The following is a 12,248-nucleotide window of genomic DNA, read 5'->3' as shown; positions in this document are numbered from 1 at the left end:
CCCAAGGTCCCACAGCAGACAAGAGGCAGAGGCAGGACGAGGACCCAGGCCCTCTGACTCCCAGATCTGTGATCTTTCCCCTAGGACACACTGTTTCTCAATAAATATAAGTAGGATGCAGACAGCCGCAGTCCAACCACACATAATCTCAACCAGCTAGAACAAACTTTTTCTTCCTCTGTCCCCTCCACCAACAGCCATTAGGATCCAGACACGAAATTCGGTGTTTCCCTATGTGTCTGTTAATCTGATGGGCAGATAAGAGAGGAGCTATAGGAGTGTGTTCGAGTTAGCCATTTGCTTCCTGTTTATGATGAGAAGTCCCTATGCAAGCAGAAAAACCGCATCTGGTGCATGCTCCTTTCACCTTGGTATCCTGGAAACCATTTTGAAAAATCATTTGTCGTTCATTTGTGACCCAAACAGAATGTCAGTGGCACCTTCCCCTGCCACTCAGCTGGTTTCTAGAGGAAGCCAAGTCCCACAGATGTCAACATGAAGGGACGGTGATCTCCCTTTTCCCCATGGATCCCACCTGCTCCTTTACAGCTCTCTACAATTCTCCTCTGCTTTCTCCATCCTCCTTTCAACCATTTCCTTCCTTTCTTTTCTGTATACTAAACAACCCAGGTCCTTTAACCTTCCTCCAAGGGGGCCTCTTTTCTAACCCTTTAATCATTTTTGCTTCTTCGTGTCCTTTGTGTAATGCAGGCACAGGACACGAAGAAGCAAAAATGATTAAAGGGTTAGAAAAGATCTAATAAGGATCCAACTAGCGCAAGGAACAACAGGAATACTTCTTGAGTCTTACAGTCCTCCTGCTGATACCTCCCAGTAATATGCTGCCTTTTTTGTTTGTAGTATTTCCAAGACAGCTCGTATGCAGTTGCTGGTCAACTATGACCCCCTGTCCACCGCCCCCCCCCCCCCCCAACACACCCACCCTGCAAGTTCTTTTTCTCCTTTGCTTGTCTTCAGGGTGGTCTGCTTTTCATCCCCAACTGCACCCCCCTGCATCTTGCTCTGCACATAGTAAGTGCTCAATAAATACGACTGATGATGATATGTTTGTACGTATTTATTACTCTATTTATTTTATTTGTACATATTTATTCTATTTATTTTATTTTGTTAATATGTCTTGTTTTGTTGTCTATCTCCCCCTTCTAGACTGTGAGCCCACTGTTGGGTAGGGACCATCTCTATATGTTGCCAACTTGTACTCCCCAAGCGCTTAGTACAGTGCTCTGCACACAGTAAGCGCTCAATAAATACGATTGAATGAATGAATCTCCATTGAATTTCATCCTGTTTTCACAGGACCGTTTTCCCAATATGTCTACATGACACAACCAACTTTTTCTCAGGAAGAAAGTCAAGAAAAAGCACAATCCATGTTTCTCTTCTGTTGTTGCCCATCCACCTCCACATCCAACAGAAATTCCTTACGATCGGCTTTAAAGAACTCCATCACCTTGCCTTCTCCTACCTCACTACTCTCCTACTACTACCCAGCCCACAAACTTTACTCCTTTAATGCTAACTTACTCACTGTAGCTCAGTCTCGTCTATCTCGCCGACGACCTCTCATCCACATCCTGCCTCTGGCCCGGAACGCCTCCCCTTCTCATATCCGACTGACAATTACTCTTCCAACCTTCAAAGCCTTAATGAAGGCACATCTCCTCCAAGAGGCCTTCCCTAAGACCTCATTTCCGCTTTTCCCACTCCCTTCTGTGTCACCCTCAGCTACCTCATCTGTAAAATGGGGATTAAAACTGTGAGCCCCCCGTGGGACAACCTGATCACCTTGTAACCTCCCCAATGCTTAGAACAGTGCTTTGCACATAGTAAGCGCTTAACAAATACCATTATTATTATTATTACCCTTACTTCCTTTATTCACCACCACATCCTAGCCCATAGCACTTATATACATATCTGTAGTTTATTTATTTATATTAATGTCTATCTCCCCCTCTATACTGTAAGCTCATTGTGAGCAGAAAATTTCTGTTATATTGTGTTGTACTCTCCGAAGTTCTTAGTACAGTGCTCAATAAATAAGATTGATTTTGTTGGAAAGAGTCAAAGTTCCTGATATTCAGCAGGCCACTGAGATGGTTTATGAACAGGGGACAACAGTGATATTAAGGAGAACCTCGGGGACTGTTGATCTGATCTAATCCCTCCTGCCTCCTCCACTGTGAAAGGACAATTAACCAGAATTTGTTCCTTTTCTGCTCTCCAGTTCCCACTGACTTTAAGATGTGAATCTTTCCACAGAGTTGTTGGCATTAATAAGCTTAATGCCCCCAGTGACAGAGTAGCCTGCTGAAGACATCGTTTCATAAAATAGCTGCTCTCTACTGAGAGTTTGGGGGAAATAACTGATCCACTGCCCTGGAACAGAACGTCCTGTGCTGCTGACGCCACAGTATAGCTGTGAATCTTAAATGCCTCCTGGCCCACGTGGTTTTGTCTTGGACTCAGGACTCTGTGCCCTCACTCTCCAAATCCTTAACCTTCCTTGCTCCTGTTCCAACATACCCTTCTTTGGAACACACTCTGAAAAGGTAATCAATTTCCTAGAATTACTCCTTGATGACACTAATAGCAGCAGCAGAATTGGAAGTATCTTGTCAGAGACCTTCCCCATTACCGAGAATAAAGCAGGACAGCGTTCTTTCTAGGTCCAACCATGTTCAAGGATGCAACAGGATATCTGCAAGCCCATGTCAGAATATAACCCCAATCCCACTTTTTTTAGGATATGTGCTAAACATGTACGATATGCCAGGTGCTGTACTGAGTGCTGGGGTACATACAAGCTAATAATAGTAATAATAATTATAATTGTGGTATTTGTTAAGTGCTTACCATGTGCCAATCACTGTAGTAAGCATTGGGGTAGATACATGATAACTGGGTCCCATATAGGGGTTCACAGTGTAAGTAGGAGAGACACTAGGTATTGAATCCCCATTTTACAGATGAGGTAACTACAGCACAGAGTAGTTAAGTGACTTGCCCAAGGTCACACAGCAGACAAGTGGTGGAGCTGGGATTAGAACCTTCTGACTCTCAAGCCCGTGGTCTATCCACCAGGCCAGGCTGCTTCTCAACCCCTAGAATGAATGAGAATCCCCTTAGCCTGTGAGGCCCAGATAGGATAAGGAACTGTGTCCAAACTGATCAGCTTGTATCTACTCCAGCACTTAGTGAAGTGCCTGGCACATTGTAAGCACTTAACAAATACCCAATTAAAGTCAACTCAACTCAAAGGCTCAGCACATCCTTTAATTACCCACTTAGGACCTCCTACATGCTAATGACTGAGCTGGCGAAGAACACCCCCCAAGGATTCTAACCCTCTGGGGAGCAAATCCAACAGCGCGGCAGAAGATACACTGTTTTTATCAGCCACACCTGAATATCTGGCAATCATCTCACCTACTCCAGTTCATCTTGCAACAAAGCAGTCAGCTATATGGGATTGTGTATATGACTGATAAAACTAACTCATCAAGAAGAGTCCTCAAGTCTACCCTTAAGGAGTTGGCCTTTGAACAGTCTCTAGCAAATTAGATTTTTATAGGCAGCACCACGGAGACCAGCACAGCCTTTCTCCCACTTCATGTTGTTCTGTGCTTTGACAATCCGTTGGTCAAAGCATCTTGGTTAAAGTATCAAAGCCCCAAAGCACGGTGAGAGGCAGAGGCTGCTTGAACTGCTGTGGAGCCTGAAATGAACTGGGCTTTCAGAGCCCCTATGTGGGGGTGGGGGGTGGCCTGAGGTGAGACCCCCTTTCCCATCCTCAGCATTTACTGATCAATATTCAGCTGGGAATCGCCATGGGACAACATTCTGACAACAGCCTGCTGACACAGTAAAAGTGGTGGGGGGCCACCACAGAACACAGAACCCACCTCCCAATCAGTGAATCAATGGTACTTATTGAGCGCTTATGGTCTGCAGAGCACTGTAATAAGTGCTTGGGAAAGTACAAGAGATTTGGTAGACATGATCCCCGGCCACAAGGAATTTACAGTCAACAAGGGTATTTCTAGCCAAGTTGCCTGCCTAAATCTTCTGGGCTTAAAGACTGCCGATAGAGATGGCAAATCCACATAGATAAACACTCATTCCTACTGAGTAAATGCATGCCCCTCTATGATTAAAAATTATATTTACCCATTCTCAGTCATTGGAGTGATAGTCGCAGCCACGAGGCCTTGAAGCTTCCTTCTTGGGAGAGCCATCGAGCTGTTGGGAAAAATCAGGAAAACAAGAAATTTAGTCCTCTCCTGAAACTCTCTAACAGCTCCTTCTCAAAGACTCCAATAAATCACAGGGCTCTCAGGCAAAGTCCAATGTAGGGGACTTTGCTACATTCGCTCCATCAGCTTGACCCCACCTACCTCACCTCACTAATCTCCTCCTACAGCTCAGCCCACACACATTGTTTCTCCAGTGCTCCCTGTGCCCTGATCTCATCTGTCTTGCCATGGACCCCTTTCCCACATCCTCCCCCTAGCCTGGAACTCCCCGCCCCTCCATAAATTCCAGACCACCATTCTCCCCACCTTCAAAGTATTATTTAAGGTCACATCTCCTCCAAGAGGTCTTCCCCGCTTAAGCCCTCTTTTCCCCAAATTCTTCTCTGCCCTGCATCATCTATGCACTTGGACCTGTGACCTCTGGACATTAGCTATTCGCCCCATCCTCAACCCCACAGCACTTATGAATAGATGTTTAAATTATATATTATAAATGATTTATTTATATTAATGCCTGTCTCTCCCTCTAGACCGGAAGCTCATTATGGGCAGAGACCATTTCTGCCAACTCTGCGGTATTGTACTTTCTTAAGTGCTTAATATAGTGCTCTGCACATAGTAAGCACTCAATAAATACCACTGATTGCTTGGTTTGCATGCAGTCTTCCCCCACTTCTCCCCTCTACACCATTCCAGAGGTGTATGGTACGTGCAATCAGGAGCAAAAGGGTGAAGGGAAGGAATGACTTTTTATCAGTCACACAGACTGGAATGTAAGCTAGAGATTAAGTTTGGGGCCAACAAACGAGGTTGGGGAACATTCCCAGAAGGGCCCCTTCTTTCCCACAAAACTAACTTGGGGTAATCTGAAATGGCGCAATGGTGGGGCCGTGGTGGGGGAGAAGGGACAGGTCAAGAACAGTCTGGTATCTAATCAGATAAAATGGGATAGGAAGATCAACTAAATAGTCCTGATAGAATTTGGCCAGGACAATGGCCATCCCTCTTCTTTTTCCATCCCACACCCAACAGGCTTCCTCATCAAAAGCAGAATTATGCAACCTCACACGAAGTCACCACTCTACCTGAAGTCAGTCTTTTACAGTTCCCAGACTGTGACAAGCATGGTTTCTACCCTTGCCTATTATGCAATGTCCTGGTTGGTTCAGATCTGGTACTTTCTATCTGAGAGAAATGGGAGAGGGCCAAGAAATATGGCCCGAGTTTCAGGGGAGAAAAATCTACACAGTTCTTATCAAGGGCAGAGGGATTCCTGGGAGTTCACTGGGACATTGCTCAAGGGGACAATTTAATCACATTTCATCTGCAGGGGCACAGTTGCTGCCTGCAAGTACCAAACTCTTTGAAAATAAGTTAAGGAATTTGAAGTAACCACTTGTTCCCTTTTTTAAACTGAAGTTGCACTCAAACCAGAAAATTAAGTGAAATGTTCAGAGCAATAAGACGTACCACTTCAATGCACCATAAACAAATTCTTGAAAATTACCCATTAGGAAAATATAAAAGGATATAAAATTGATCTGCTGCTTATTACTAGGAGTCGAAATGTCAACGAACCACCTGAAAGCGTGGAGATTCCCAGACAAAGCAATAGCATCGGTTGCTTACTGTCTGCGGAGCACCTGGAGTATATCATAGAGTTAGTAGACATGGTCTCTGCCCACAAAGAGTTTACAATCAAGTGGGGATTGTAAGAGTCCTTATTCCTTTTAAGAACACAAATGATTAACTTGTAGCTTCCCCAGTGCTTAATACACTGTTTGCCACATAGAAAAGGCTGAAGAAATATAATTACAATAACAAGAAATTTTAAAATCCTGGGAATATGTCCAAATGGCCAAGGTAAGGAGAGGTCTCCAGTTTTTTTATTTTTTTCTACCTCTTGCAGTTTTGAAGCTGGACGTAATTTCCATCAGGAGATTTTTTGAAAGAGGAACTTCATCACATGGCTCTGCGCTGGTGCCTTTGCAGAGGGAATTACCCACTCTATTCAGTTTGATTTTTCAACAGTGTCACAGGATATTACGTCAGAACAAATTAAATCTAGGAGGCCGGGTTACCTATAAACTCACTTAAATCATTTATTTTAAAATCAATGGGATCTTCGAACCTCCTGTTGAATGGTTCCGGAATTTTGAGGCCCAAAGTCTCTCCATTCGAAGGAAAGCTGGATCTGGTACCAGCAACGTGAGGTGGTTAGTTTAGACTCCATGATCCACTCAATCACTCTCCCTTCTGCATCACCCTTTATTCACCCCACCTTCAGCCCCACAGCACTTACGTACATATCCATAATTGATTTATTTTAATGCCTGTCCCCCTCTACACTGTAAACTCCTTATGGGCAGGTAACATATCTACCAACTCTGCTGCATTGTACTCTCCTAGGTGCTTAGTACAGAGCTCTGCTCACAATAAGCACACAATAAATGACTGATCAATCTTTGCTTGAGCTTCAAGCAAGTGTTCTGTATGTAATAGTAATTTTGGTATTTGTTAAGTGCTTACTATGTGCAAAACACTGTTCTAAGCACTGGGGAGGATACAGGGTGATCAGGTTGTCCCATGTGGGGTTCACAATCTTCATCCCCATTTTCCAGATGAGGTAACTGAGGCCCAGAGAAGTGAAGTGACTTGCCCAGAGTCACACAGCTGACACGTGGTGTAGTCGGGATTTGAACCCATCAGCTGGCAGTCAATAAACATTATTGATGATGATGAGCCCTGATCCTGTCAATATGACAGGATCCTGCCCACTGAGACCTTCCTTAGCATGAATCTTTCCCATCATAAAACATTCTCCAACACTGCCTCGGGAGCCTGCAGCACCACAAAACCACGCCTGCCTCTTTGCCAAGCACTCACCAACCTGTCCTCTTTGAAATTCCTCCTAAAAAAACAATCACCCCTTCTACCAATGAACCCTGCTTCTGGTGCGAGACTTCCCCCAATGCCTCAGTTTCTCCACTCGGAGTCTGACTCAACAGGACCCCCGGCGTGCCTAAAATTTAGCACATATGGAAGAGCATAACTTGTCCCTTACTCTATTGTCCTCTAGACTGTAAGCTCGTTGTGGGCAGGGTACGTGTCTACCAACCCTATTGTACTGTACTCTCCCAACCACTTAACACTGTTCTCTGCAAACATTAAGTGCTCAATAAATACCAGTTTGATTGTTTGTACACTCATTGTGGGCAGGGGATGTGCCTACTAATCCTATTCTACTGTACTCTCAATTGCTTTGTACCGTGCTCTGCAAGCAGTAAGCCCTCACTACATAGCACTGATGATGATATTGTGCCCCCATTTTACCGTGTGCTGCCAGCTGGGCATTATATTCTTTTGTTTTATGTGTCTGTGCTCCCATACTTAGATTGTGGTCCACTTGAGGGTAAGGAGCTGGGCCTGAATTTGGTTTCCTTGTAATTACCTCAAGCTCTTAATCGGTGGTATTGCACACTTAAATGTGAGCAGAGCCTCTGAGCCCACCTTTTAGACTGTGAGCCCACTGTTGGGTAGGGACTGTCTCAATATGTTGCCAATTTGTACTTCCCAAGCACTTAGTACAGTGCTCTGCACATAGTAAGCACTCAATAAATACGATTGATGATGATGATTACTAAGCACTTGGGAGAGTAAAATGCAACAGAGGGGGTTTACACAATTCCAGCCCATAGGCTAGTAGGGGCGACAGACATATAAGTAAATTACAGATCGGAGAAATGGCATGGAATAAGGATAGGTACACGAGTGTTGTGAGGCTGAGGGTGCGGTGAATATCAAGTATTTAAAGCTAGAGATCCAAGTGCAGTGCCTTACAAATTATAAATGCCTAATGAGTGTTAATTATGACAATGATATTATTATTTTTAAATCACCAGCCCATCTCTTTCCCCTTTTTGGCTTTCTGTTAAGTAGCATGGAGTATTCATTCATTCATTCAATCGAATTTATTGAGCACTTACTTTGTGCAGAGCACTGTACTAAGAGCTTGGGAAGTACAATTTAACAACAAATAGAGACAATCCCTAACCACAACGGGCCCAAAGTCTAGAAGGGGCCAGAGCACAGGCTTGGGAGTCAATCATATTTATTGAGCGCTTACTATGTGCAGAGCACTGTACTAAGCGCTTGGGAAGTACAAATTGGCAACATATAGAGACAGTCCCTACCCAACAGTGGGCTCACAGTCTAAAAGGGGGAGACAGAGAACAAAACCAAACATACTAACAAAATAAAATAAATAGAATAGATATGTACAAGTAAAATAAATAAGTAAATACATAGAGTAATAAATATGTACAAACATATATACATATACACAGGTCAGAAGGTCATGGGTAATAATAATGATGGCATTTATTAAGCACTTACTATGTGCGAAGTACTGTTCTAAGCGCTGAGTACTAATCCCGACTCCTTCACTTGTCTGCTGTGTGACCTTGGGGAAGTCACTTCACTTCTCTGTGCCTCAGTTACCTCATCTGTAAAGTGGGGTTTAAGGCTGTGAGCCCCACGTGGGACAACCTGATTACGTTGCATCTCCCCAGTGCTTAGAACAGTGCTTGGCACATAGTAAACGCTTAACAAATACTATCATCATTATTATTATCATTCAGTTACCTCATCTGTAAAATGGGGAAAGATTGTGAGCCCCACATGGGCTCACAATTTGCTTGGATCCACCCCAGCGCTTAGTACAGTGCCTGGAGCATAGTAAGCGCTTAGCCAATTCATTCATTCATTCAATTGTATTTATTGAGCACTTACTGTGTGCAGAGCACTGTACTAGGCGCTTGGAAAGTACAATTTGGCAACAGAGACAATCCCTACCCAACAACGGGCTCACAGTCTAGAAATACCATCATTCATTCATTCAATCGAATTTATTGAGCACTTACTGTGTGCAGAGCACTGTCCTAAGCGCTTGGGAAGTACAAATCGGCAACATATGGAAACGGTCCCTACCCAGCAACGGGCTCACAGTCTAGAAATGACTGCTCATCATTATTATTGATTATGGCTTAGTGGCAAGAGCCCGGGTTTGGGAGTCAGAGGTCATGGGTTCTAATCCTGACTCCGCCACTTTTCATTCATTCATTCATTCAATCGTATTTATTGAGCGCTTACTGTGTGCACAGCACTGGACTAAACGCTTGGGAAATACAAGTCGGCAACATATAGAGACAGTCCCTACCCAACAACAGGCTCACAATCAAGAAGGGGGAAACAAACAAAACAAAACATGTGGACAGGTGTCAAAATTGTCAGAACAAATAGCGTTACTATGTGCCAAGCACTGTTCTAAACACTGGGGGGGATACAAGGTGATCAGGTTGTCTCATGTGGGGCTCACAATCTTAATCCCCATTTTTCAGATGAGGGAACTGAGGCACAGAGAAGTGAAGTGACTTGCTCAGTCACACAGCTGACAAGCGGTGGAGCCGGGATATACATACTTGTACATACTTATTACTCAATATTATTAATGATGTGTATATGTAATGATGTGTCCCAGACTGAGCCCCCTCCTTCCCCTCCCCACAGCACCTGTATATATGTACGTTTGTACATATTTATTACTCTATTTATTTTGCTTGTACATATTTATTCTGTTTATTTTATTTTGTTAATATGTTTTGTCTTGTTGTCTGTCTCCCCCTTCTAGACTGTGAGCCCGCTGTTGGGTAGGGACCGTCCCTAGATGTGGCCAACTTGGACTTCCCAAGCGCTTGTTTGTACATATTTATTACTCTATTTAATTATTTTACTTGTACATATCTATTCTATTTACTTTACTTTGTTAGTATGTTTGGTTTTGTTCTCTGTCTTCCCCTTTTAGACTGTGAGCCCAATGTTGGGTAGGGACTGTCTCTATATGTTGCCAACTTGTACTTCCCAAGCGCTTAGTACAGTGCTCTGCACACAGTAAGTGCTCAATAAATACGATTGATTGATTGATTGTACTTCCCAAGCGCTTAGTCCAGTGCTCTGCACACAGTAAGTGCTCAATAAATACGACTGACTGAATGAATGAAATGCCACACAAAGGGTGACTTTGGGCAAGTCACTTCACTTCTCTGTGCCTCAGTTCCCTCATCTGTAAAATGGGGATTAAGACTGTGGGACAACGTGATCACCATGTAACCTCCCCAGTGCTTAGAACAGTGCTTTGCACATAGTAAGCGCTTCATAAATGCCACCATCATTATATTATTATGATGGGGCCAACTTGTACTTCCCAGGCGCTTAGTCCAGTGCTCTGCACACAGTAAGTGCTCAATAAATACGATTGAATGAATGAAATGCCACACAAAAGGCGACTTTGGGCAAGTCACTTCACGTCTCTATGCCTCAGTTCCCTCATCTGTAAAATGGGGATTAAGACTGTGGGACAACGTGATCACCATGTAACCTCCCCAGTACTTAGAACAGTGCTTTGCACATAGTCAGCCATGTTGCCAACTTGTTATGCCAACTTGTACTTCGCAAGCGCTTAGTACAGTGCTCTGCACACAGTAAGCGGTCAATAAATACAATTGATGATGAGGAGTAGGCGCTTAAAAAATGCCATCATCATTATATTATTATGATGCGGCCAACTTGTACTTCCCAGGCGCTTACTCCAGTGCTCTGCACACAGTAAGCGCTCAATAAATACGACTGAATGAACGAATGAAATGCCACACAAAAGGCGACTTTGGGCAAGTCACTTCACTTCTCTGTGCCTCAGTTCCCTCATCTGTAAAATGGGGATTAAGACTGTGGGGCAATGTGATCACCATGTAACCTCCCCAGTGCTCTGCACATAGTTAGCGCTTCATAAATGCCATCATCATTATATTATTATTATGATGGGGCCAACTTGTACTTCCCAGGCGCTTAGTCCAGTGCTCTGCACACAGTAGGTGCTCAATAAATCTCCCCCTCGTCCCCCTCTCCATCCCCCCATCTTACCTCCTTCCCTTCCCCACAGCACCTGTACAGATGTATATATGTTTGTACATATTACTCTATTTATTTATTTAACCTGCACATATCTATTCTATTTATTTTATTTTGTTAGTATGTTTGGTTTTGTTCTCTGTCTCCCCCTTTTAGACTGTGAGCCCACTGTTGGGTAGGGACTGTCTCTATATGTTGCCAACTTGGACTTCCCAAGCGCTTAGTCCAGTGCTCTGCACACAGTCAGCAATCAATAAATACGACTGATTGATAGATTTATTGAATAAATACGACTGAATGAATGAAGTCAATAGTAAGCGCTTGACGAGGACCACTCTCCTCCTCCTCCTCATCATCTTCCTCCGGCTGTTCCCAGCCCGTGTCAAGCTGAGGCCCCCATAGGCCTCGCCACCCTAGTAGGCCGCGCGCGCCCCCGCGCCCGCCCGCGCGCGCTCCCGTTACTTGCGCGGCCGCCGCACCTTGGGCGGGAACGTGAGCTGGGCCGCCTCGCGCTCCGCTCGCCACAGCGGCTCGGGGTCAGAGGGCAGGCGCCGCCGGGAATGCTGGGAAATGTAGTCCGTGGCCCGCCCGCTGCTGACTCATCGCGGCCGCCTTTCCGGGAGAGACCAACCGTCCCCGAGGGGGGAGGCGGCCGTCCTCCCCCCTCTCTCCCCTCCGCTGCGAATTGGAACCGTCCGCTCGGAATGCCGCATGGCCACTGCGCCTGCGCCAGCTCTTCGCCTTAGGCGGCCGTGGCTCCCCGTCGGCCCGTATTTGTCATTCATTCATCCATTCATTCATTCATCCATCCATCCATCCATCCATCCATCCATAATAATAATAATGATAATGGCATTTATTAAGCGCCTACTACGTGCAAAGCACTGTTCTAAGCGCTGGGGAGGTTACAAGGTGATCAGGTTGTCCCACGTGGGGCTCACAGTCTTCATTAAGCGCTTAGTACACTGCTCTGCACACAGTAAGCGCTCAATTAATACGATT

At 44.8% G+C, this 12,248-nt stretch overlaps 1 protein-coding gene across 1 annotated transcript in view; it reads right to left on the bottom strand.

The window, feature by feature from the left end:
* NPL (N-acetylneuraminate pyruvate lyase) overlaps positions 1–11,795 on the bottom strand; it is a 32,030-nt gene extending 20,235 nt beyond the window's left edge. Inside the window, exons 1-2 of the mRNA XM_038758512.1 lie at positions 11,726–11,795; positions 4,195–4,266 (exon numbers count right to left, since the gene is read on the bottom strand). Coding sequence (XP_038614440.1) covers positions 4,195–4,262 — 68 coding nt within the window. The 5' untranslated portion in view covers positions 4,263–4,266; positions 11,726–11,795. The remainder of the gene's footprint in view (positions 1–4,194; positions 4,267–11,725) is intronic.
* Positions 11,796–12,248: the final 453 nt, after the last annotated feature.

The sequence above is a fragment of the Tachyglossus aculeatus genome, chromosome 16 (genome assembly GCF_015852505.1).
Source record: "Tachyglossus aculeatus isolate mTacAcu1 chromosome 16, mTacAcu1.pri, whole genome shotgun sequence".
NCBI classification, from domain to species: domain Eukaryota; kingdom Metazoa; phylum Chordata; class Mammalia; order Monotremata; family Tachyglossidae; genus Tachyglossus; species Tachyglossus aculeatus.
The sequence above is the reverse complement of the archived record's forward strand: the minus strand, read 5'-3'. Positions and strand labels throughout refer to the sequence as shown.